Raw genomic sequence first — 26,747 nt, forward strand, 5'->3', positions numbered from 1 at the left:
ATTCTTCTGGCAGTCCCTGGAATATTTAGTATTCTTTTTCAAAACCATAGCTCAAATGCATCAACTTTTCTTCGATCGTCCTTATTTATTGTCTAGCTTTCGCGTGTAACATGTCTGCTTTTTAACACTTTAAAGAGGCCTTTTACAGCAGGTTTGCCCAATGCAATATGTCTTTTGATTTCTTTGATTGCTGCTTCCATAAGCATTGATTATGGATCCAAGTAAAATGAAATCTCTGACTACTTCAATATTTTCTTCGTTTATCATGATGTTGCTTATTGGTCCATTTGTGAGGACTTTTGTTTTCTTTAGGTTGAAGTGTAATCCATACGGAAGGCTGTAGTCTTTGATCTCCATCAGTAAGTGCTTCAAGTCCTCTTCACTTTCATCAAGCAAGGTTGTGTCATCTGCATATTGCAAGTTGTTAATGAATTTTCCTCCAATCCTGATGTTGCATTCTTTTTCATATAGTCCAGCTTCTTGGATTATTTGCTTAGCATACAGACTGAATAAATATGGTGAAAGTATGATACAACCCTGACGCACACATTTCCTGATTTTAAACTACCCAGTATCCCCTTGTTCTGTTCAAATGACTGCCTCTTGGTCTGTGTACACGTTCCTCATGAGCACAATTACGTGTTCTGGAATTCTCATACTTTGCAATGTTATCCATACTTTGTTATGATCCACATAGTCGAATGCCTTTGAATAGTCAATAAAACACAGATCAACATCTTTCTGGTATTCTCTGCATTTAGCCAAGATCCATCTGACATTAGCAATGAAATCTCTCATTCTGCATCCTTTTTTGAATCAGGCTTCCATTTCTGGAAGTTCCCTGTTGATGTACTGCTAATAACCACTTCTAAATGATCTTCAGCAAAATTTTACTTGTGTGTGGTATCAATGATATTTTTCAATAATTTCTACATTCTGTTGCATCAACATTCTTTGGAATAGGCATAAATACAAATCTCTTCCAGTCAGTTGGCCAGGTAGCTGTCTTCCAAATTTCTTGGCATAGATTAGCGTGTGCTTCCAGGTTGCATCCATTTGTTGAAACATCTCAAATGGTATCCCACCAGTTCCTGGAGCTTCGTTATTTACCGATGCCTTCAGTGCAGCTTGGACTTCTTCCTTCAGTGCCATTGGTTCTTAATCATATGCTACGTCTTGAAATGGCTGAACTTCGACCAATTCTTTTTTGGTTCAGTGACTCTGTGTATTCCTTCCACCTTCTTTTGATGCTTCCTGCATCATTCAATATATTGCCCATAGACTCCTCAATATTGCAACTCGAGAACTGAGTTTTTTTCTTTACTTCTGTCAACTATTATCTGTCTTGTTTCACATACACACAAAAAAATTATAATGTAGATATATTGTGAACTGTCTGAAGTGGGACTGACAAACATAACATGTTATTTACCTGCCACCAACTACAGGGTGTGAGATCATGTTCCCTGTGGCTAGAGTAGTAAACCAGAAATAAAAGTGGACTTAACTTCTTTTGCCTTAGTTGATCCTGTAACATCTTTCTTTTCCAGACTGAGAAAAAAGTTTCTTTGATTTCTTGCAACTAAGAAATTTTACTGACTTGTTTGTGTAGCTGAAATTTCCACTACTGTTTACTGCTCAATAGGCATTAGATACATGTACACTTATAATGTGCTACGGCTGCTAACCAAAGGGTCGGCAGTTCGAATCTGCCAGCCACTCGTTGAAAACTATATGGGGCAGTTCTACTTCGTCCTATAGGGTCGCTATGAGTCGGAATCTACTAGAGGGCACTGGGTTCTGGGGACACTTGTAATATTGTTAATATATGTTTAGCAATTTACCTTTAGTGTTTAAAAACAGTGGCCATTTTTTCATTTAAATGTATTTTTCTTCTTACGGTCAGCCATAACCTCGAAGACTATATTTTCCGTTCTTAGACAGTGGGCTACTAGGACCCAGGACTCTGGCAGAACTTCAAATTCCGGTTTCTGATTTTTCATTTCATGTAGGCATAGCATAAAATTTAAGACATTATCCTCTACTCCAATCAGATCGATTTATTTCTTTGGTCTCTCCGGCATGTTGCTTTCATGCTATTCTTTCCTTTTTTTCTACTCTATCTATTGTATAGCCTTTCAAATTCTCCTGGACAAAGCACATACATAGCTCTGTAAAAGCTTGTTAAAAGGCTCGTGAGTCAAGGCTGACTTCCCACTTAAAAAAGACTAGTGGTCTCAGAACCTTGTTGCTTTTGAAGGATACTGTGAGATGTCTCCTTACCAGAGATTAATACCATTTCCTCTCCCTCCCCACTAAAAGGAAAAAGAAGTAATAAAAAAGAAGGAAACTCCAGAGCACTTACACACGAAAAACCTTTTTGCAAAACAGTTTTATGTGCTTGGAATCCCATTTTGATGCATGATATTGTGTAATACGTACCATCTGGATTCAAAATATGTGTCATTTAATAAAGCAGATAAAGAAAGAACATGGACATCTTTACAATATGTTCATAGAATAAGCAATCTTCCGATCGCAGCAAAAGTTACATAGAAGCCAATTTTTTTTTTTTTTTTGGTAGCCATTATTTATTTTTCCTTGTGTGTATAAATGTGGCATTGAATGTAAAACTAGTTTTCCTTGTGAACTTTTCCTTTGGGCTTGCCAGTAAAGAGATGATATAATTTTTTCCAGATTTGCATGAGTTGGATTCTGTGTGCGTGTGCGTGTGTGTGTGTGTGTACGTGTGTGTAGGAGAACGTGCTAAATGGGCTATCCGTTTGGAATATTCATTTCTCTTTTACAACTGTGCACAATTCAAATTTAGTAAAATTACAACGCACTTTTGGCATGCAGTCCCTGAACTAATTATGTGGTATTTAATTGCAAAGCTGATTGGTATATATTTATTTACACGGCATCTGTAAAGGTCATTTCAAGTGGGTGTGAGCTTTGTTTTTCTGTGGGCATGTTGAAATTCATAACTTCATTTCAAAAAGAGAACTTTGAATATTAATCCACTCCCCTCAGGCTCCCCAGTCACAGCTGTTTTCTTTTGCAAACACAGATGCTTTTTGATGTGGCGACTCTCATTTTATTTTGCTGAGATTTCTCCCCCAACATTTGGAATCATTACTTAGGGCCAAAAAGTTCTGTCAAGTACCTTAGAAATTCTTGAACTATCTTGGTCAGTATTGCTGAGAACTTAGATTGCTCATTCATTTTTGTAAAGTTAATTTGTTCAGACTCTCAGAATAAAAGCTTCAATTTTCATGAGCAGTTAATTATTTTTAGGCAATACTTGTCAATTAGTTTTACTTTTATCAGAATTATGCATATTCATATTTAGTTTAAAGTTTGATATATTTTTAGGGCTAATAACTGAGGGTTGCTCTAGTAGTGAGTCGTCTATTTTTCTTTTTGGCTGCTTTGCATTTTAATCTTTTTAAAGAATCAGCTGAATTGTCCTTACGGTATGCAGCAATCAATGCAGATTTTCTTTAAGTTCTAAAGGCACTTAGTATTAGTGCCTGTCTATATTAGCAAAGAGCCATGGAGATGCAGTGGTTAAGCGCTCAACTGCTAACTGAAAGGTCAGCAGTTTGAACCTACCAGCCGTTCCAGAGAGAAAGATATAGAAATCTGCTTCCATAAAGATTAACAGTCTACACTATGGGGCAACTCCACTCTGTCCTCTAAGGTCACTATGAGTTGGTATCAACTCAAGACTAAAAAAAAGACAGTGGGTTTATATTAGTTAGCAGTAATGGTTAGTCTACCGAAATGTAGAAAATACTGTCACATAATCTATTATTGTATACTTCTAATTTTTCAATAAAATACTTAAAGAATTAAGAAGAGAAAATACTAAACTTTCAGGTGCCTACCATATCAAAGGAATCTTTGAATTTTAGTGCTTTGAAAAGAGAGAAGCACATTTAACATTAAATTTGTAAATTGTTGTTGTTGTTATTGTTGTCAGGTGCCATCAGAGTTGGTACCGACTTACAACGACCCCATGTACAACAGAATGAAATACTGCCCGGTCCTGCACCATCCTCAAAATCATTTTTATGCTTGAGCCCATTGTTGCAGCCACTGGGTCAATCCAACTCGTTGATGCGCTTCCTCTTTTTTGATGACCCTCTATTTTACCAAGCATGATGTCCTTCTTCAGGGGCTAATCCCTCCTGATAACGTGTTCCAAGTAAGTGAGATGTAGTCTTGCCATCCTTGCTTCCGGGAGAATTCTGGCTGTATTTCTTCCAAGACAGATTTGTTCGTTCTTTTGGCAGTCTATGCTATACTCAATATTCTTCACCAACACCGTAATTCAAAGGTATCAATTCTTCTTCTGTCTTCCTTATTCATTGTCCACCTTTCACATGCATTTGAGGCAATTGAAAGCACCATGGCTTGTGTCAGGCTCACTTTAGTCTTCAGGGTGACATCTTTGCTTTTTAACGCTTTAAAGAGATCTTTTGCAGCAGATTTGCTGAATGCAAATGTAAATTAGTGATAATCAAATATAAGTTGCTTTGAGTTCCACAGATTCGAAAAAGACGAGGCAACAATATGGTATTTACCTGAAAGACAAAAATCTTGTAATTAGAAGAAAGAAATGGCCTACAGATAGGGAGTCAAAGTGTAGGGGAGGAAGCATAGAGTAATTTTTGGTTTGTTGTCTTGGTCATCCGGTGCTGCTGTAACAGAAATACCACACATGGATGGCTTTAACAAAGAGAAGTTTATTTTCTCACAGTAAAGTTGGCTAAAATCCAAATTCAGGATGTCACCTCCAGGAGAAGGCTTTCTCTCTCTCTAGGCTTTCTCATCAATCTTCCCCAGGACAAGAAACTTCTTTGCGTAGGAACCCTGGGCCCAAAGAACTCGCTGTGCTCCTGGCACTGCTTCCTTGGTGGTCTGAGGTCCCCATTTCTCTGCTCTCTTCTTTCTTTTATATCTCAAGAAATTATCTCAAGACACAATCCAATCTTGTAGGTTGAGTCCTGCCTCACTAACACAACTGCTGTCCATCTTCCCTCATTAACATCATAGAGGCAGGACTTATATAGGAAAATCACACAACCCCGGGAATCATGATCCAGCCCAATTGATACACACATTTTTGGGAGGACGTAATTCAATCCATGACATTTGTCTTCAATAAGACATTTGAGCAAAGTTAATTATGTAGACCCACAAAGCAGTGAGTTATCACTAAAATCATAAATAATACTATTCACTACAGGGCACTGACCCACCAAAAGCAAAATGAATACCCGCCTCTACATATACAAGTCCAAATTTATGTATTTTCAAAAGTCATTTAGGATTAGTCACCTCAGTCAAGTGACATAGGGGGCCATGCCTCACACCCTTGCTTCCTGCTCTAGCTCTCTATGACAATATTCTACGCATCTTGACCTTTAACCCTCCACTTCTTGACACTTTCCAACATGTTGTTTCTTTCTGCTTCCAACATTCACCTCATCTCAGGATTGTGGTAGAAAATTACAAATGTGACATTAAACCTTTAGTGTGATAATAATGGGAAAAGAAGATGGCATTTAAGAATACATTTACCTCACAATCTTCCAAGGATCCCATTGAAATCATAGGGCAGAATTTAAAAAGAGATGCATACATAATGGCTAAGAGAGTTGAGTAGGTCAACTGTGGATCACAGATTACCATGTCCCTTTGGATAATGAAAACGTGTTACTGGTCAATCAGAGAAGACAAGGGTTAAGTTCATTATTTGCTGGGGGTGGATACAGAAGAGGGGAAGCCAGTCTCCTACTGGAACTTGGAACAAAAATATACTTATATACTCATTGTACTGTTGTTGTCAGTTAATTATGACTCATAGTAACCCCACATGTGCAGAGTAGAACAGCTCCATAGAGTTTTCGAGACCATGGGCTTTCAGAAGCAGATTACCTGGTCTGTCTTCTGACTTTTTTTTTTTTTAACTTTTAAATTTTAGGATCAGTCTATAAACAATGTGTGGAAAACATAATTAAGGTTTAAAAAAGCATATATTTTGAGAATGTTGACCATGAAATTACAGGTATAGCTGACAGAAGATGATGGAAAAGTGGAAGGAGGGGTTCATATTAAGAAGCTTATCTCACATAAAGAAAAGTTGTGATGGTCATCTAGCATTGCTGAAACTAGAAAAAGACTTGTAAACTTTTACTTCAAGTTTATTTCCTAAGTGATGAAATAAAAATAACAAGATAATGATCAAAATTAGGAAAAAGGAGGTGGGTAGGTATAAGTATTTTAAATAATCTTTCTTAACAGAAAATTAATATATATTGCCAGGTTGCTAAATCATGAAAAACAAAACATGTTAGAAATGTGGATATAAGTACAGGAAAAATAAAACCAATAAGTATTAAAAGTAGATATTTTTAGAGAAGAGGACTGGGATAGAAAGCATGGGGCAGGAAATCATTGTGTTCATTAGATGCTTTTATGAGCTATTTAATTTTTATCAAACTCATATATCACTTAGATAAACGTTATAAATTATGTAGTACTGATACTTAAACTATAATTAAGTTATAAATAAATTATTATAATTAAATAGTACTTATTATATAGTAGTAGGTTTTCAGAGTTTATCAATTTACATCACAGTAAATTGAAAAGATATGTAAAATATTAAGGAATTATATCCACTCCTCACTTATGGACATGGTTAGGTTCCAAAGACCAGGTCATTATCTGAAAATCAGCATTACGTGAAAATGGAGTATGACCACATCAGTTCACAAAATGGAGGATGTCTACATCGTTACATAACCACAGATTACATCGTTACATAACCACAGATTACATCATTACATAACTATGAAATTACGTTATTCATTACATAACTGCCAAACTACCGAGAATCATGGCCCAGCCAAGTTGACACATAATCTTAAACATCACCAAAACCAAAACCAAACCCACTGCCGTTGAGTCAATTCCAACTCACAGCGACCCTACAGGACAGAGTAGAGCTGCCCCAAAGAGTTTCCAAGGAGCTCCTGGTGGATTTGAACTGCGAACCTCTTGGTTAGCAGCCATAGAACTTAACCACTATGCCACCAGGGTTTCTTTAAACATCACAGCCAGCGTTATTCTCGCCTCACACCTCAGCATTCATTTCTGCCAGACATACATCGTTCATGTGCAAGATAGTAGCATAGCAGGTTTTTTATTATTGCTGTAAACGTGACATGCCAGATGACAAGATATTCAATAAGTGAAGAGTAGGTGTATTCAGGATAGACTGTTATACTATAATAGCAAATACCACAAATTTCACTGGCCTAGAAAAAAAAAAAGTTACTTTGTCTCTCAAGCTACCTGTCCCTATACCAGTCAGTAGGGAAGCTGCACCCATATAATCCTTTAGCGAGTCAGGCTGACCCTCTACCATCTGGAACCTGGAGCATGTGGACCTCTCCCTACCAAAATAGTGAAGTGGAAAAGAGAAAGTTGCACCTCAGTAATTAAATGTTTTCACCTGGAAGTGATACCTGTCACATCACGGTACAGTGGTCACAACCTGGTTTATGGCTTCTCTGACTTCTCTCAAGGAACAGGAACACTTAATCCTTCTGTGTGCCACGAGAGAGAGGAAAATCAGTATGGGCGAACATTGGACATCTTCTTAACGATTAAAAAAATTACATTTAAATATTTGATATACATACAGTATTTTGAAAACAACTATTTGGGAACCTCTAAAAACCACTTGAATATTTTGAAGGAAAAGGAACTAGTAAATCATTAAGTCATTTCTTCTGTCTCTAGATATTTTTCCAAATTTTATTATAAACGTTTTTCAAACACACACAAAATGGAAGAAATTTTACAGGGAATACCCACACGCTGGCTACAATACAGTTTTCCTAAAATTGTCTTGGCACCGTTTTGAGGCCCTGGCTGAAGTCTAGTTCATTCTCCTTCTTGAGCAGCTGATGAAGTCCACTCTCCAATCACTCCTTTTATCAGGTTCTCACATTCCTGGGCCACTATACACTTATCCTAATCACCCCTGGGCCAGGTACCCCACAAGTAGCGACAGCTTCTATGCTCACTGAACCTGCAGAACTTTTGAAAATACCTAATCCCTAGGAAGCCTGTGAGACCTAGCTAACCCCACTCTGCTTGCCATACATAAGCCCTCTCCTGCAATTTCAGTTTGTTGTTACCTTGTCTGGGGTGCAACCACCTGTGTGGCTCTGTGTCATGGTGTGCTGAGCCTCCCTGTCTCTGGGAACTGTGCATTATATAATAAACATACTTTCCATGGCTTCCTTGATTCCTCAGTCCTGTGTCACACCTGATTTACCACCCCACAATTTGTTAGAGCACCAACCCCCTAGCCTCTATCATTACAAAATAATTAACATTGAATTGTTCTTACTTTATCACACATTTCTTCCAGGTATATTACTATGACTTTAGCACATCTATGTCTGAGAACCTCAAATCATCATCATTATCATCATCATCATCCCATTTATTGAGCATCTACTATATTATGAGTACTATTCTTGGCCAAGGCACCATAGCATTGTCACTACCCATCTCAGTGGAGACTTGGGTGTTTCTATGATCCTGAACAGGTTTCGGTGAAGCTTCCAGACTAAGACAAACTAGGAAAAAAGGCCTGGCTATCTACTTCTGAAAATCAGACAGTGAAAACCCTACAGATCATAATGGTATGACCTGCAAGCAACAATGGGGATGGTTCAGGACAAGGCTGTGTTTCGTTTCATTGTGCCCTGAGTCACTATAGTCGAGGTCCAACTAAGCAGCAGCTAATAACTACAACTAATATATTGTGGGCACCTTGTATGTACTATTCCTCATCCTCAGAGGACTATCATGTAAAGTGCATGTCATTCTTTGTCTCCTAAAATTAAAGGACCATATTCACAGAGTTTCAGAAACTTCCTCAGGGTTCCCTAGCACATCCACTATTCAAATTCATTTGTCTGTTACTCTACATCTTCTATGCTCTTCCTGATATACCTCATCATCCTTGCTCTTAGCATATCAGTTATACTAACTCACCCCAATAGCTTTCTGTCCTTTTTCACCTGTGTATAGAATGTGTGCGTGATCTAAATTTGCAAAGATAGTTAATCTTTTAGAAATGTATATGCTCCATCTCTTTTCCCACTTCTCTGAAAGAAGTGTTTCTATTTCTCAACTGGGGTAGTATTCCCTACATACACTCCTGCTGATCAACAGCTTTTTGATGCTAATTTTAATGCAAACAAGATGCCAGGGAATGGAATATGTAGCAGGGCTCTTCCCTACTGGAAACAAATTCAGGCAGCATAACGTACACTATGCATAGCTTTTCAGAAGGTTTTTGCAAAAGTCAGTCCTGCTACTCATTTTACAGTTCTGATCCTTTTCCAGGACAATTTTAACTTGTCTTCAGAAACCTTTAAGAACTCAGACAGTAAGTCTCTTTCTACACTTGAATTGGGTTTACTCGGCTGAATGTCACAAAGAAAATTATATTTTTTCCAAAGGTAGAATGATACATTTAGAAATAAAGATGATAATCATGCAATTTTACAAGTTATATGTTATATGCACTTAAAAGTTCCAAATTCTATGATATGCTTATATATCATTTTGTTTCTTTTCTCAGTACAAAACTATTCTGAGCAGGATTTTTTTATGATCTGTCTTGCATGCATAAAGGGCAAATTTTTTTTAGAGCTTTTGGTAAATGTACTATTTCACTGTTCTACTAAATCATAAATTGCCTTCAATATGTGCAATGCTTCAAATGTTGTGCAAAAAGGCATTGCATAGGGCACGATAACTTTTAAATTAGTGTTTTTATCATCAATTGCTATTTTTATATATCAGTTGCTATGTATGTCTTTGTGAATCAGAAGAAATTGTCATGGATTGAATTCTGTCCCCCCAAAATGTGTCAAACTGGTTAGGCCATGATTCCTAGTACTGTATGGTTGTCCTCCATTTTGTGATTGTAATTTTATATTGAGAGGATTAGAGTGGGATTGTAATACCACCCTTACTCAGGTCACCTCCCTGATCCAATGTAAAGGGAGTTTGCCTGGGATGTGGCCTGCACCACCGTTTATCTCTCAAAAGATAAAAGGAAAGAGAAGCAAGCAGAGAGTTGGTGACCTCATACAACCAAGAAAGTAGCAGCAGGAGCAGAGTGGATTCTTTGGACATGGGGTCCCTGCCCCTGAGAAGCTCCTCGGCTAGGGGAAGATTGAGGACAAGGACCTTCCTCCAGAGCCGACAGAGAGAGAAAGACTTTTCCTGGAGCAGACACCCTAAATGTGGACTCATAACTTACTAAAAAAAGCTGATGGCACAACCTCGCTTGCTGAAAGTGAAGAGGACTTGAAGCACTTACTGAAGAAGATCAAAGACCACAACCTTCAGTATGGATTACTCCTCAACATAAAGAAAACAAAAATCCTTCCAACTGGATCAATAAGCAACATTATAATAAACGGAGAAAAGATTGAAGTTGTCAAGGATTTCATTTTACTTTGATCTGTAATCAACAGCCATGGTAGCAGCAGTTAAGGAATCAAAGAATGCATTACTTTGGGCAAATCTGCTGCAAAAGACATCTTCAAAGTCTTAAAAAGCAAAGATGTCACTAAGGTGCACCTGATTCAAGCCTTGGTGTTTTCAGTTGCCTCATAAGCGTGTGAAAGCTGGGCAATGGATAAGGAAGACAAAGAAGAACCGATGCCTTTGCGTTATGGTGTTGGTGAATAATACTGAATATACCACGGACTGCCGAAAGAACAAACAAATCTGTCTCGGAAGAGGTATAACCAGAATGCTCCATAGAAGCGTGGATTGCAAGACTTCGTCTCACATACTTTGGACGTGTTATCAGGAGGGATCAGTACCTGGAGAAGGACATCATGCGTAGTAAAGTAGAGGGTCAGAGAAAAAGAGGAAGACCCTCAACAAGAGAGATTGACACAGTGACTGCAACCATGGGCTCAAGTATAACAGCAATCATGAGTATGGCTCAGGTCTAGGCAGTGTTTCCTTCTGTTGTATATAAGTTTGCTATGAGTTAGAAGTGACTCAAGACACCTAACAACAACATAGGTTAATTAGTAATTTGTATTTATTATTCTGTAACATTTTTGTTTAATATTTCAACTAAAATGGCATATTTTATCATGAGCAGTGGAACTTGAGTGTGTAATCCATTAACATTTAATGTAATTACCAATATATGTGTCTTCAAACGTACTATTTCATTATATGCCTTCTATTTGTCTTTTTTCTTTTCTGTTCTTATCTTCTTTTGGATTTAACGAGTACTCTTTGTCTTTCCATTTTTCCCTTGTGTTGGTTTGACAGTTACACATTCTTTATATTTTGTGGTTATCTTTAACAAAAAATGCATTCTTCTATATATGATGTATAACTGTAGCCAATAAACTTTACACCACTCCTGGCTAAATAATGGTTCTTAGATCACTTTAACTTTTAAATTACATTTTTATCCATTAACCTATTTATCAATATGCACATTTTTACATCTAATCATTTTCAGGGGGCTCACTGGATTATTTTATCCAAGAAGTCATCTGGGGATTTTCTTTCACTACACCAACCATTCTTTCTAGTTTTTAAAAGATTTGAGGAAATTAAATACAATCTGTTGCTACAAGGTTCTTACCATCAAAAATTCGCTTTTATTTTTTAAAAAGTTATCCTTTACAAATAAATTTTTCACTCTATTATTGGATACTGCCTTTTCTTTGGTATTTTTTTTTTCTCTCTTTGGTTGTGAATTAAGTTCATAATAGTTATGTGGAGAGATCAAGGTTAATATTATTTTGTTTTTTGTTTTATATTAATTCCATAAGATGAGGGGTTGCACATTTACTAAGATTCCATGATTTCAACGTGGCTTGAACTTTTAATCATTACTCTTGAATTTTTTAATAGTCAAAATGTATACAAAATTAAGAAAGAGAACATCATATTATTTGGAGAGTTTAGAGACCTTTCAGCAACATTGTATATATGCCCTCCCTCACAAAACAGACAAAAAAATGCAGCTAAGAATTTCATTTCATTCTTCATTGACAAGTTATTTAATTTGTCAATACTTGGAATTATGCCTGCATGTTCTTAACTCTTAACCTGTCCCTGATCCTAGCCCTACCTCGTGGGAATATGAATATTTAAATGCACAATTCTGCTAAAATTATTGGCAAGATTAATAAAATCCAGAATTTTTTTCAACTACATGTTTATATCTCCATCTAAACCTCTCCAGGGCTTATTCAACAACTTACATGACATCTCCTCTTAGATGAATCAAAGCAATTTCAAACTAAAAAACATCTAAAAACAAACTCATAATCTTCTATTCTTAGGAGATCTTAGAAGATGTGTTCCTCTTAGAAGATGGCCCACCATCTATTCAGTTACACAAGCCAGAAACCTTAACTACCTCTTTGCTTTCACTTTGTCTATTCAGTCTGTTAGAGCCTTGGTGGCACAGTGGTTAAGAGCTATGGCTGCTAACCAAAATGCCAGCAGGTCAAATCTACCTGCCACTCCTTGGAAACCCTATAGGACATTTCTACTCTATCCTACAGAGTTGCTATGAGTCAGAATCGACTCCATGGCAATGGGTCTGTTTTTTGGTATTCAGTCTATCTCCAAATCCTGGTAATTTTACATCCTCTCTATTTCTCACACATTGGTCCACTTATCTCTTTGTCCCACCATCACCATCAGCACCTTTACTCACGAACTTATCTTTTTTTCCCCCTAACATTTGCTGGAAGACGAAAATCCTAACTAATTGGTCTTACATTCAATCTTGTTCCCCTCCAAACAATTTTTCAAGAAGAAACTGTGGGGGAAAACAAAAAAGCACAGACAATAATAATAAGTACATGCATACATATATCTTAAAAACAAACAAATCTATCGCCGTGAGTTGAGTTCAACTCATAGTGACCCTGTAGAATAGAGTAGAACTTCCCCATAGAGTTTCCAAGGGGCACCTGGTAGATTTGACCTTTTGGTTAGCAGCCAAAACACTTAACCACTACACCACCAGGGTTTCCAACATGTATAGATAATAGAAATAAATAATGCTTATTTAGTATTTACCATGTGTCAGTCACTATTCAAGGCATTTTACATATTCTAACATATTTAATCATTATGATAAGGTAGGTGCTATCATTTGTCCCCACTTTACAGATGAGGAAACTTAGGCAAAGGTAATTTAAGGATTCTGCCCAGATCACATAGCTAGTCAATGGTCAAGCTGTGATCTGAACTCAGTAATTTGAGCTCCAGTGTTAACGCTCCTTACCACTACGTGATATTATCCCCCAGTGATCATAGTTCCTTTGGATTTAAAGCCCATCAATGACTTATAATTGTTCTTAGAGACTACAATATCTTTAAATTCTGCCTGGGATATTCCTTAGACCTTGTGTTTTAAAATATTTCTCATCCTTTATGTTTCTTTAGGGAATCCTTTTCAGAATAGGTCAAATCACCATTATTAATTCGTTTGCACCATGGACATCTCTGTTAATAACGGTTAACACAGATAAAATTTTAGAGCTTTTTTTGTCATTATTCAGTCAATTTGTGTCTCATCCACGATAGCAAAAACTGTGCACATTATTATATACCAAGCATGTAGTATCATCTGTTATATATATGTAATAAAAAAATATTCACTGAAAGACATAAACAAGAACAACAGAGAGAAAAGAAATGATGGCAGGAAGGTAGGAAGGGAGGGAGGGAGGGAGGAAGGAAGGAAGAGAGGAAGGGAGGGAGGAAGGAAGGAAGGGAGGAAGGAAGAGAGGGAGGGAGGGAGGAAGGAAGGGAGGAAGAGAGGGAGGGTGGGAGGGAGGGAGGGAGAAAGGAAGGAAGGAAGGAAGGAAGGAAGGAAGGAAGGAAGGAAGGAAGGAAGGAAGGAAGGAAGGAAGGAAGGAAGGAAGGAAGGAAGGAAGGAAGGAAGGAAGGAAGGAAGGAAGGAAGGAAGGAAGGGAAGCAAGCAGGAAGGAGGGAAGGCATGAAGGAGGGAAGGAAGAAGGGAAGAAAAGAAAGAAAGGAATTCTTAGAGCTGAAAAAGACTAAAAGAAACATTTCACAACTTTGCTCCCAGATTAGGAATCATCTTTATATCTTTTCTCTCAAATCATCATTCATTCTGTTTGAACTATTCCAGTGAAGGGAAATTCTACCTCAAGAAAACCCGTTTCTGTTGCTGGGTGACTCTGAGCAACTACTAGAAAATTCAATTCTTCCTTAGCTAGAGCTGAAATATGACTCCTTATTAATTTCTCCTCTTCACTTCTGGAATTCCTGGAATATGTTTTATCCCCTTTACACATGGCAATATTTAAAGTTATTGTGTTTTCCTCAACATATTCTTTTTGCCAGACTAATGATATCTGATTACTTGTATTTTTATGGCATAGTTTAATATGACACATGTTTTGTAATGGTATTTATGTACTTCGAGGTCTTCTTACAAATTTATTCTAGACTGTGATTGATTTTCTTAATGTTAGTAAATTTGATTCCTTGCCTTCAGTCAGCATTTTTCAAAGTATACTAATTGGTTCTTCCCACTCAAATAAGTTTGTGTAAAAACAAGTGGGCAATTCTGACAATAATATTCTCTTCTCGGAAATTCACATTACAGAATAACATATTAAGTTTCTGAGATTAAGCCTTAAAGTACCTATTTGACTTTCTTTAATCCAATGTTTCACAAATTTATAAGATCAGGAGATCCTTTTTCAAGGAAAGTGTATCAATATTTATAGGAATTTTCAGAATATTGTTTAGAAAATATGTATAATGGAATGCATTGATCTATATGAAATATTGATTATTTTATACCATATGTCTTAGAAAATACAAATGTTAAAGTAAAATATATTTTGTTATTCAATAAAATTCTGGATTTTTTTTAACTCTCAAGAAATTGGTATGTTGTGTCAAGTGATTTAGGGTATAAATTTTGTCTTTGTGTGTACTGGAAGAAAAGGAAAAGCAATGAAAAGGAAGAAAAATATATTTACACATATTCATACCTAGAAAAATAGAAATAATTGTTACTCTAACACTTTTTAATTAAAATACGTTCTTGTATAAAACTTGTGAAGAAGGTCCGTGAAATAAATGTTTTACTTCTGGTGTTTTAAGCCCTCACTCTTTTTATTTTAAAAAATCCACAAAACACTGGCAAATATAAAAGGTGAACAATATGCAAGTTGATTTCAAGCGTTAAAACACTAATCATCAGAAATATGATATACAAGTGTAAAATGTAGGACTTATTTACTTTTTAGAGTATATTTTAATACATTGGGTTTATATATATAAATGGCAGCTACAAGAAATGATAGAAAGTAGAAGTGACTGTTGCTTGGTTATTTAAGTAATGAAGTATCTGATTGTTCTGAAGCATCTGACTCATTTCATGCCCATTTTTGAGCTAAATAACCAAACTTGTGCAAAAGCTACTTAGCAATCTGTGTTTATTTTGTTATAATTATGATAAAGTATTATTTTATTTTTTTCATTTTACTCAAATCTTTCTACCTCCTATTTCATTACTGTATTTATACCGTAAATATAGTCTCTATGTACCTGCTCTTGAACAAACACGTATGTCCTTTACGTTGTATAACAATGCAATTGCACTTTTTGCTGTTAATTAATAAGCTGCGAAAGAGGCAAAAAACTGTCTTTGAGTTGACCAATTAACTCTGTGTCTGTTTTATTAATTTTAAAAAAAGCAAACTACTACAGGCTATGCTATGTGTCACTGGCAAAAGCACCTAGCCATTGGCAAAAGAATAGAAGAAATAAGCTGCACAATTGAAAATGGTGGCAAAGAGCAATTGGCAATGTGATTTTTTTTTTTTTTACTACAGGCTATGCTATGTGTCACTGGCAAAAGCACCTAGCCATTGGCAAAAGAATAGAAGAAATAAGCTGCACAATTGAAAATGGTGGCAAAGAGCAATTGGCAATGTGATTTTTGTCCTAAACCTATGAATGATAACAAATTTCATGTCAGAAACATTAACTCAGTAAACTAATTTTAGATTATGCTTAAATAATGACAGCCTGAAGGAGCCTGAAGCAGGTCATTAAATCCATTGGGATTGGAGGTTTGATTTCATTCCCATCCAGACGGAGGTAGCTAAGACGAGGTCCATAACTGAAGAGGTCTTGTTCTTCAGGCAGAGCAGAAGGAGTAGGACATATTACTGAGACATTCACACCTACAGAGACAAAAGACAGCACGAATGAATGAATTGGAACACAGAAGAAACTAGAGTGGGATGACCAAGAAGCTATTGCAACAGTTCAATAGAGGACCTGGTGGCCTGGTCTATGAAAGATACACAAACCATTTTTATTACAAGTTGTAGAAGTTGTGCAGATATGTTTTATAGAAAACCATGAAAAGCATGCAACATGTATAGTGATCTCACTGCACACTCTGCTGTACTTAGTACAGAGCACTGGAAAAGAAATATTGTTAGGAGCTGTGAAGGAAACAAAGGTAAGACATACCTCTTGTTTTTTAAGCTTGCAGACAAGATAGGGCATACTTAGATTATTATACAATGAGACCGGTAGTATTTAGAGGAACAGAGGTAGAAAAGACAGTTCAGGCCTGGTGGCACAAAGGGTTAAGTGTTTGACTACTAGACAAAAAGATTGGCAGTTTGAACCATCCAGAGGTGCCTTAAAAGACAGGCCTGACAATCTGCTTCTGAAAGGTTACAGTTTTGAAAACTCCATGGAGCAGTTCTACTCTGCACACATGAGGTTGTCATGAGTCAGAATCAACTCTGGCAACTAATGACAACAACTGAAAGAATGGGTAGTTGCATGGGAGGATAAAGGGAAGGATGGATGAATGAAGGGAAGGATGGATGGATGGATGGATGGATGGATGGATGGATGGATGGATGGATGGATGGATGGATGGATGGATGGATGGATGGATGGATGGATGGATGGATGGATGGATGGATGGATGGATGGATGGATGGAGGGAGGGATGGATGATGGATGGACGGAGGGACGGAGGGACGGAGGGGCGGAGGGACGGATGGACGGATGAACGGATGATGGATGGATGATGGATGAATGGATGGATGGATAGATGGATGGAAGGAGGGATGGAGGGATGGAGGGATGGAGGGACGGAGGGATGGAGGGACAGAGGGATGGAGGGAGGGACGGACGGGACAATGAATAGTGAATGGGTAGAAAATCACTCTAACATAAGAGAAAATCCTTAAAAATTAACTTAAAAGATGCACTTTCAAATCACCAGGATATGACTTTTTTTTTAAGTGCAATTAATGTAACTTTACATAAGTTATACTTCCAGAAAGCAACTTTGAATCGCCATACTTAAGTACACTTAATTGGAAATGAAACATTTGCCAAGGATTGAATTACAAAGAACTCAGCCAGAAAGCTTCCCATCAGCCTTTTCAAATGGCTAAAATGTGAGAAATCACGCATCTGTCTTGGATGGGAGCCCTTGGCACCAATGGATCCTGAGATTTAGGAGCATTCAGGAAGGAAGGCCTATTAAATTTAGGGAAGTGTGTGTATTCTCTATCCAAACAAGATCAGGCTGAAATAGTTAACCTTGACCATGAATCCGTATATTGATTTTAAGTCCTTTTTTGAAACTCTTTCAAGCAAGAGATCCTCCCTGATTAAGCCCACTTTCCTTGGGCCATCCCCCTCCTCTAGGTCCTATTGGGACATGTAGAATTTATATTGGATTGAATGATTTGACGTTTACAGTAAGGCTGTATTGCTCTGACATTATGTTATTTTGTGAATTCAACCTGATAAAAATGACGTATTTGTATAGCAGTTGTGTGTTTATAAAGTTCTTTGTTTTTAAATATACATAATCACCTTATCATCATAGAGGCTTTATGAATCAATATTATTATTCTCCCTACCTGGGCATTATGGAAACAATAGTGAAGACTGGTGAAGTAAGCTATACAAGGTATTTCTGCAGGTCAGAGGCAGAGCTGAGTCCCAGCCTAGTCCCACCCCACTACATGGGGAGAGTGAGTCCCTTTTGATATGCCACTTTCTTATCTGCTTATCACTCTCATGTTCTATAGTCACTGCATGTCTGAGAAAGAGAAATGTAAGAAACAGTGTTTAAAATAAAATTTAATTATATTTTCATCAATTAATTATGGTATTTCTAAAAGATCCCCAAGAAAGTATCTCATATGAATACATAAAATATTTGCCAAATTTAAGGTTTTTTTTAAGATGTTCAGAAGACATACATGTATATTTCCGTCATTTTACATAAGAAAAGCTTCTTTTCCTGTAAATTCTGATGACCCTTTATATAAAAGACGTTTTATTGGAGATGAAATACTAACAACCATAATAGATTATGTGGAAAGAATAATTAAGTACTTAAACAGCTATTACAACACAGTGTGATGTAACTGTGAGCCAATAATACTAGCCAGGAAAATTCTGATTTTACATTTATTTTCTTGGAATATTGAAATGATCATGTTAATATCTACATCAAGAAGCACATAAATCAAGCCCTTTTTGTTAATATTGTGGCTACTGATATTATCCTTACCTCTCCTAGTTGAAATTTTTCTAAAGTCTTGTATTCTGAGAATTGAAGAAAAATATGTTGTGATTATATTTTACGAGTGAAAAAAGCACTAGGCTTAAAATGAGAAGCCCTCGTTCAGATTCTGGCTATTGTATGTACTCTTTGTCTTTGGACAGATATTTTCACCTAACCCAGCCTCAGTTTCTCCTTTTTTATAAATTCCTAACAATATTACAGAGAATTCTGATGAAGGTTAATTAGAGCAGTAGTCCTCAAGGTGTGGTCCCAGGACCAGCAACATCCATACTACCTGGGAACTAACTTATTGGGTCCCAAGCCAGACCTACCGAATCAGAAACTCTGGGGGTGGGGTCTAGCTATCTGTGTTTTAATAAACCCTCCAGGTCATTCTGACTCAAGCTAAAGTATGCAAAATATTGAAAAATAGTAATATATGAGAAAAGACTTTGAAAATCTAAAATGTGGGTAGAACAAAGAGCCAAATTCTTCTTTGGATAACTGTGTATTACTACGTAAGTGCCTGGCATATGTGTTTAACTGCGTGTTGAATATTCCTGCCTCAGTCTTCAATACCTTTATTCTGAAATGCTCAGGGTAGAATCCCAAATCACAAATAGGGCTCTAGGTGGAGTCACTTTAAGTTAACCTCCCACATCTAATGTCTCTGCGATTTTTCTTGTCTGGTAAAGAAGGCACTGTAGATGGCCAGAACTTTCAACCAGGAAAATAGAATATACGTAGGTCAATACTGGCTGTTTTGTTCAACTGAACAGATTCAGCTCCTATCAAAACGTTTCAGTAGCATCTTTTGCTTTTGACTGTAAGATTAAACAATTTGTCTTGTTGCCATGGAAAAAGAATTGCTGTGGCAACACACTGCCTTTTAGTTCCTGGATTTTAATGCTCAAGTGTGCTATTAGCAAAAAAAAAAAAACCAAAAAACAATATTTTGAAGAAGTGAGTAGTACTCAGTGGAAAAACGATACACCCTTACAAATGATATGTTTATGTGGTTATTTTCTTCAAGGAAACTTTTGTGAGTAGTAATTGAGCAATACAACCTTCTGACAATGATCTGTTACTTTCTTACAAACCAAAATGAATTTTGCCTTATAAACATATTTTTTAAAGTTGTTCAGGAGAAGTCTCCCCAAGATTATCTGCCTTAAAGAGCTTGTGTTGGGGCTAAAGATGCATGGATAGGTGGCAGGCTGGGTGTCAGCACCCCTGTGGCTGGACCAAGATATTGCCCACTTCTTTTTCTTTATGCCTGGTCTCGGGAATAATTGGGAAGATGCCAAGTTTGTCTTTAATGTTTCCAGCCTCTTCTTTCTATAATCACTTCCTTTTTCGTGGTACCTCTGCCTCCAAGACACTTTGCATTCACTCCTCTCTGCCTTATAAAAAGCTATATTCAAGAAGGGAAAAGAAGTAAATGGATATCCTACCTTGTTGATTGCCACCAAGTCCTAAAGAGTTGCTACCTTCCAGGGGAGCTCGTTTCCATTTCAATCAAGCAAAGCTTTATAGTACAGTAGTGGTTCTCAGAGCCTGGTCCCCAGAGAAGCAGCATCATTATCACCTGGGAACTTGTTACAACCAAATATTCTCAGGCCCCACCCTAGACCCAGTGAGTCAGAAACCTGGGTGTGGGTCCACCAATCTGCATACACTGAAGTTTGAGGAACCTACTAATTTAAAACAAAGACTCTCATTATGGGAGTTACAGGCATCAGCTGTCTCATATTGTTTTTGGAACAGAGGTGCTTCTTGAGGTCATTATCACCTCTATTACTATTCATGAGGCTGTTTGTATCTGTTGAACATTCTTAAATAAGTCCACCCAGTGAGGGGTAGAAATAACGCAACCGCCTCAAAGTAAAATAAGATAGAAGCATTATATCTCTCCAGTACATTATAGCCCTCTGTAGGTTATTAAGGAAGCCTTGGTGGCATAGTGGTTAAGTGCTATGGCTGCTAACCAAAGACTCGGCAGTTCGAATCCACCAGGCGCTCCTTGGAAACTCTATGGGGCAGTTCTACTCTGTTCTCTAGGGTCGGTATGAGTTGGAATCGACTCGACGGCACTGGATTCTGGGGAGGTTATTAAAGTCTACTTTGCAGTCTGCAGTTTGAAGAGTTGGATTTGTTGGTTCATTAAGACTGTCTGTGAATAGATAAAATTTAGTTCTGAAAATTGGAAATACATTTTTAAAAATTTAAGGGTACATTGCTTGGGGGGTTGGAAACAGTCAATATTCTTAAAGATGATCTAGGACAAACTTAATGACCCTGAGCACACCCCAATGACTACTCACTTTTGATTTTGTTGTGATCAAGGTGAAGGTGCTGCAGATGAGCACTGATTCGGGGAACCTTTGTGAGTCGGTTGTGAGAGAGCTGAAGATCTAGAATTGACGACACATCAAAACCACTTGAAGGGAGACCTGCATCAGATAATTTGTTGTGGTTTAGTCTCAGGAAGGCCACTTTAGGAATCACATTAAAATAATTTTCTGGTATTCCTTCAATGGAATTGTTGTCCAAAAACAGTTGCATTGTATTGGCTGGTAATCTTGGTGGCATATTCTTCAGGGAATTCTTGGCCATATTTAGCTGCATGAGGTTCTTGAGTCCCTTAAAGGTGTCTCTTTGAAAGGCATTATCTAAGAGTTTATTGTGCTGCAGATCAAGAAGGGTCAGGTTCTCCAGATTACTGAAGGTCCCTTGAGGGATTCTGGACACCTTGTTTCTAGCTAGCTGTAATTGTTCTAAACTTCTTGGCAATGGAGAAGGTACCTCCTCTAGCTCATTATCTTCCAGAAACAGGAAAAGTAACTTTTTCAGCTGGCTCAGGGCTCCTTTTTCGATCCCATAGTTGGTTATTTTGTTCTTGTTCAGATTTATCCATCTCAGCTGGGTAGCATTCTCAAAAGGCTTCTCTGGAATGGTTTCTATCAGGTTGTTTTCAAGATAAAGATACCAGATCCTTGAAGGGATGGCAGGAATTTCTTTAAGACCTCGATTTTCACAGTATAAAGCAGTAGGAAAACTGGGGGGACAGAAACATTCCCTCGGACAATCGAAGTCACCCACAGTCCAATCGTCTGGTTCATTCACCTGCCTCACACTTCGAGTCCATACCGTGTCAGTTATGAGTAATACCCAGATGATGAAATAGATGGCTGTGGCCATTATAAAAAACCTAGAATAAGGGGACACAACCATTAGATGTTAGATGATCTTGACCTTTAGATAAATACATGAATCAAAATGATCAGTAAACATTGCTTCTTTTATGGAGAGATAAAGAGGTTTTAGTTTAGTCTACAGAATATACATAGATATCAATTAACACACATATATTTAGTAGGCACTATATGCAAATGATTTTGCAAACACTGGAACTGATTTACCATTTCTTGTAACTTGTACCTTTTGGTTTTAACCCAAACACAATAAAAGATGAGAAATGGAAAGCAAATTTTAGCAGCTCTGAGTGCTTTTCCATTTTAAGCTATTTAGTGCAAAGAAGTTAACTGAAACCAGTACTGAATACAAGAGTACAATAAAGTGATCTTTCAATAATTCACACTGAGAATCTGTGCTATCCCTGAGAGGTGGGCACACGCTTCTCCTTTCATTCCTAAATAAGCGGAACATCTGGAGGAAATCTCTCAGGCCCTTTGGCCCTTGAACCAAAGAACCGGCGAGATCAAAGAATATGTTAACAGTTTGTCATGGAGGAACGTTCTAAGATATGAAGAAAAATGTGTGCTCAATCTCTTGTTTCATTGCACTATTTCTCAGGTAAGTCTGATTTTCAGGGAGAAAAGATTTCTAATCTTCTAAATACAAAATCAAGTTGTTCAGCCAAGAAATTTGAATTATAAACTCTATGTACGGATACATCTCACAATTACATAAGTAATGCATTCAACCATGGAATTATTATGATTGATAAAAAAACAAAAAAGCATGTTTAAGATACAGAGTAAAGCTCTGTTATTGATATATTTTCAGCATTGCTGTTGTTATTAGTTGCCCTTGAGTCGACTGGCTAATAACAAAAGGATAAACACAAATTGACATTTAATAAATTTAAAAGATACAACTCCCCCAATAAAACCAAAGTTGTAGAAACAGATAAGAACTATTCTAACAGGAAAATTTACACACAATAACATTCTGATGAACTTATATTTAGTTAAACCACTTGATAAGGACGGAATATATCTTACTGATTCCTTGGGAAAAGATAAAATCAGCAGCGTTTACAAAATGCTGACTTTCATTTTGTCACTCAAATGCAGAAAATGACAAGCGCAGAGCTGCCTCCACAAGCTGTCAAATTTCCTACAATTGCAGAAGGCTACTCTGGCCAACCTTCAACACAGACACATGAAAAAAAGAAAAAAAAAAACCCTGCAGAACAGGGGTTTTCTTTAGTTATTGCAGTTGTAACTCTACCTCTGATGAATCAGAACCTTGCATTCTTAAATGTAAGAGTTTTAAAAAGTGCAAAATAATTTACCTTGCTCTCCAGGAATATACCGTTGAGTCCTGGGTCTGGGTCTGGGTCTGAAGTTTGCTAAAAATCAGTTTAAAGAGAAAAGGTTGATAGAAAGCACTTTTTAATTTATTTATTTATTTTATTGTATGCTCTCAAGCCTGCTAATCAAAAAAGTAAATCCTGCTCTGACCCGTTACCACAAACACCTTTTGATCTATTGTTTCCACTTTGACAGGGCTGCAGAAGACAGCTTACCTCAGCTTTCTTGGATCTTCTTCTTCCCTTTCTATTGGTCACTGCTCGCTCACAGTAATAATTTGACCCAAGCTCCACTGTCGTACTTTTATGAATCCTCCCTAATATATATGCACCAGTGGCTCCAACTTTAACTCTTCCGAAAACCACAGCACCTCTGTACCTAGGCAGCCCAGCATGGGAAATTCTGGCTCTAATCTCAAGGATATAAATAATTCAGGGCAATTTTTCCTGAATATTAACAGCTTCTAAGATGTTATAATGCACTGATATATAGATCTAATCTACCATCAAGTAACTGAAGACAGTTTTGATTCCAAGTATAACAAAAAGTGATTTCAAGGCATTTTTCTCTAAATGATCTTTTTTTCATTTTAATTGAATTCAAGGACATAAAGGCCAATGTTCTCTGTTTATATGGGAATATTTTATTCATTTCTAATGTAAAACAGATGCTGGAATGCTATTTAAATATATTATCCTTGACTAAGAGAAAAAGAGATAGAAAAATAGATTTTAAAGATATATAAGTTCCATCTAGAAGCTATACCTTATGTTGGCATTAAACAGAATTCTGCTTGTTTTATAGAACTAATTACTGTATCTTTCTTTAGTACTGAAAGTTTTTTTTCAAATAATTATTAAAATGGTGCATTTTTTCTCATCATAACAACACATGTTTTACATTTAGTCCATTACAAAACATTCTGTGGCATTGCTATTCTTTCTTTAGCTCAGAAGTCTAAGATAATGTGTCTTCCAGTTCCTGTATTTGAGAAAATATTTGTTATGCCTCTCAAGAAAAGATACATAAACAAAAAATAAATCACCTTTTCAGATATTATTCTTAAAAAGATAACATACTATTGATTAATGATAATCATTTTGTTTTTCAAAATCTATCTTATCTTATCCTGGGATCAAAAAGTTTAATTGACATGATTTATTCAATATGGGTCATATTAGTTTTATCAGAGAGAGAGTACAGTGAAGAGATAGCCCTGGAGTCAGAGAACCTTTTCTGAACTGCGTCTCCCCCTTCTTAACCACGGGCAAGTTCATTAGGGTCTCTAAAGCTCATCTTAGTCATCTATAAAATAGCAATGGTCTACCTAACTCGTTGACACCAAGTTCATGATTACGGAAATATTAGCCCTTCTTTTAATTTTTTTTTTTAATATTAGCCCTACATTTTCAAGTGGAAAATGCATTTAAGTTTAAAGGTTTTTGTAGATTAAGATCTTATTCAGACACAATCTCTTAGGAGCCCCACAGGTACCCTTATATACTATGTTAAGAAAGCAGCCAAGTGCTTGCTTTCTCGCAACGATTCTCTCTCCACTGCGTGTTTTTCCTTCTCTCTGGCTCTTCTTTTTCTAAACCCTCAGGGTACTATCAGCAGGTGATTCTCGTATCTGCACAGCCCCCTCTAGCTGTTCTCTTATCTCTTTCTTTCTCAGTTAAACCAATTTCAGTCACTTCTTAATTGTATTATGCACGTTCATTGTAGGAAAACCAAACCTGTTGCCATCAAGTCGATTTTGACTCATAACAACTCTGCAGGACAGAGTAGAATTGGCCCAACGGGCTTCCAAGGAGCAGCTGGTGGATTCCAACTGCTGGCCTTTTAGCTAGCAGCCAAGCTCTTAACCACTACACCACCAGGTCTCCAGATGACAGGACACAGAGACAATTTTTAAAAAAAGTTTATTGGAAGAGGTATACTGGCTGCCTCTGGTCTTTCCTTCCCCTCTCCATTCCACCCGCTAAAATATGACTTCCAATTCCACTGCATTCTAGAACAGTTCTGGCAAAATCAGCAATCGTCTTTAAACTTAACAATCTTTTGAAGTCTTTTAGTGTTTTGCTTACTTCACCTGTGACCCCTGATAATACCGACCCACACTTTTTGTTGAATGGCTCTCTTAGTTTCTCAGACATCATTCTCTCCTGATCTTTCCTTCCATTTTCTGGCAAATTTTATCTATATCCTGACGCTCTCCTTCCTCTTTCTAAACGAATTTCAGTGTTTCTAGAGTTTAGAGCTCTTTGAGATTCGGTCCTCTGTTCACTGCCTTTCTTGCTGTGTATACATTTCTTTCGTGAGTCCATGGTTTTAACCCCTTTTTTTATTATGATTACTCAAACCCAGCCTCTGGAAAAAGACCTGCTCTTCTTTGTGTACACTTATCTGCTTTGTGGACATCTCTTGCATGTCCCAAGGGAATAGATCCAAAATGAAATTGACCTTTCTCCTTTACTTGTAACTTCTCTAATTTCGTACCTCTGGATGACATCATCTTACTCCTTTTCCCCAACCAGAAATCTGGAAGCCATTCTTGACTCTTTTCTCTCAGTTTGTGAGCATATTAAATAAATGATAAAAATAAAAATGGCCACCCACAATGTTTGCCAGGTTTTAATGTCATATTTACTGACAATAAACATGGAATCTTTTTTTACTGTTAAGATAACCTCCATCTATCTATATCGTGAATTTTCCTATAGCAATCTAATTTACTTTTCTTTAATTAGGAATTTCTAGAGGATGGCAACTTAGATTCTTCGCTGGAACTGCTCAAGTGGGCTTTTAATGTATTAAATTAAGAAGGCAGTGATAAAATCTGAGCCATGCTAGCTATTATAAAAATTAATGAATCCAGAATATTTAAAGAACTCCTACAACTCAATGGCAAAATGACAACCTAATTAAAAAAAAAAAAAAAAAAAGGGCAAAGGAGTTGAATAGACATTTCTCCAGAGAAGATTTATGAATGGCCAATAGCATATGAAAAGGTGCTTAATATCATTATTTATTAGGGAAATGCAAATCAAAACCACAATGAAATACCACTTCACACCCACTAGGATGACTATTATCAAAAAAAAAAAGTAATACTTGCTTGCAAGGATGTGGAAAAATTTTTGAAGTGAGGAAAACTTGGAACTCTCATCCATTGCTGATAACAATGTAAAATGGTGTAGCCACTGTGGAGAACATTTTCACAGTTCCTCAAAGTGTTAAACATAGAATTACCGTATGACCCAGCAGTTACACTCCTAGGTGAGTGTACCCAACAGACTTGAGACCAAGGATTCAGACAGTTACTTGTATATCCATGTTCATTGCAACATTATTTACAATAGTCAAAAGATGAAAACAATCCAAGTGTCCATCAACAGATAAATGGATAAACAAAATGTGTTATATCCATTCAATGAAATATTATCTAGCCATAAAACGAAGTCATTATGCTGAATGAAATGTTA

At 36.9% G+C, this 26,747-nt stretch overlaps 1 protein-coding gene across 1 annotated transcript; it reads right to left on the bottom strand.

Annotated features, from left to right (window-relative positions):
• Positions 1–16,011: 16,011 nt before the first annotated feature.
• Positions 16,012–23,492, bottom strand: KERA (keratocan). The gene is made up of 4 exons (XM_049884034.1): positions 23,478–23,492; positions 23,244–23,300; positions 21,028–21,914; positions 16,012–16,334 (listed from the first exon to the last, which is right to left on the bottom strand). Exons 3-4 carry the CDS (start codon positions 21,902–21,904, stop codon positions 16,162–16,164), a joined length of 1,050 nt encoding a protein of 349 aa, XP_049739991.1. The 5' UTR covers positions 21,905–21,914; positions 23,244–23,300; positions 23,478–23,492; the 3' UTR covers positions 16,012–16,161.
• Between the last annotated feature and the right edge of the window lie 3,255 nt (positions 23,493–26,747).

The sequence above is a fragment of the Elephas maximus genome, chromosome 4 (assembly GCF_024166365.1).
Source record: "Elephas maximus indicus isolate mEleMax1 chromosome 4, mEleMax1 primary haplotype, whole genome shotgun sequence".
In the NCBI taxonomy this organism is placed as follows: domain Eukaryota; kingdom Metazoa; phylum Chordata; class Mammalia; order Proboscidea; family Elephantidae; genus Elephas; species Elephas maximus.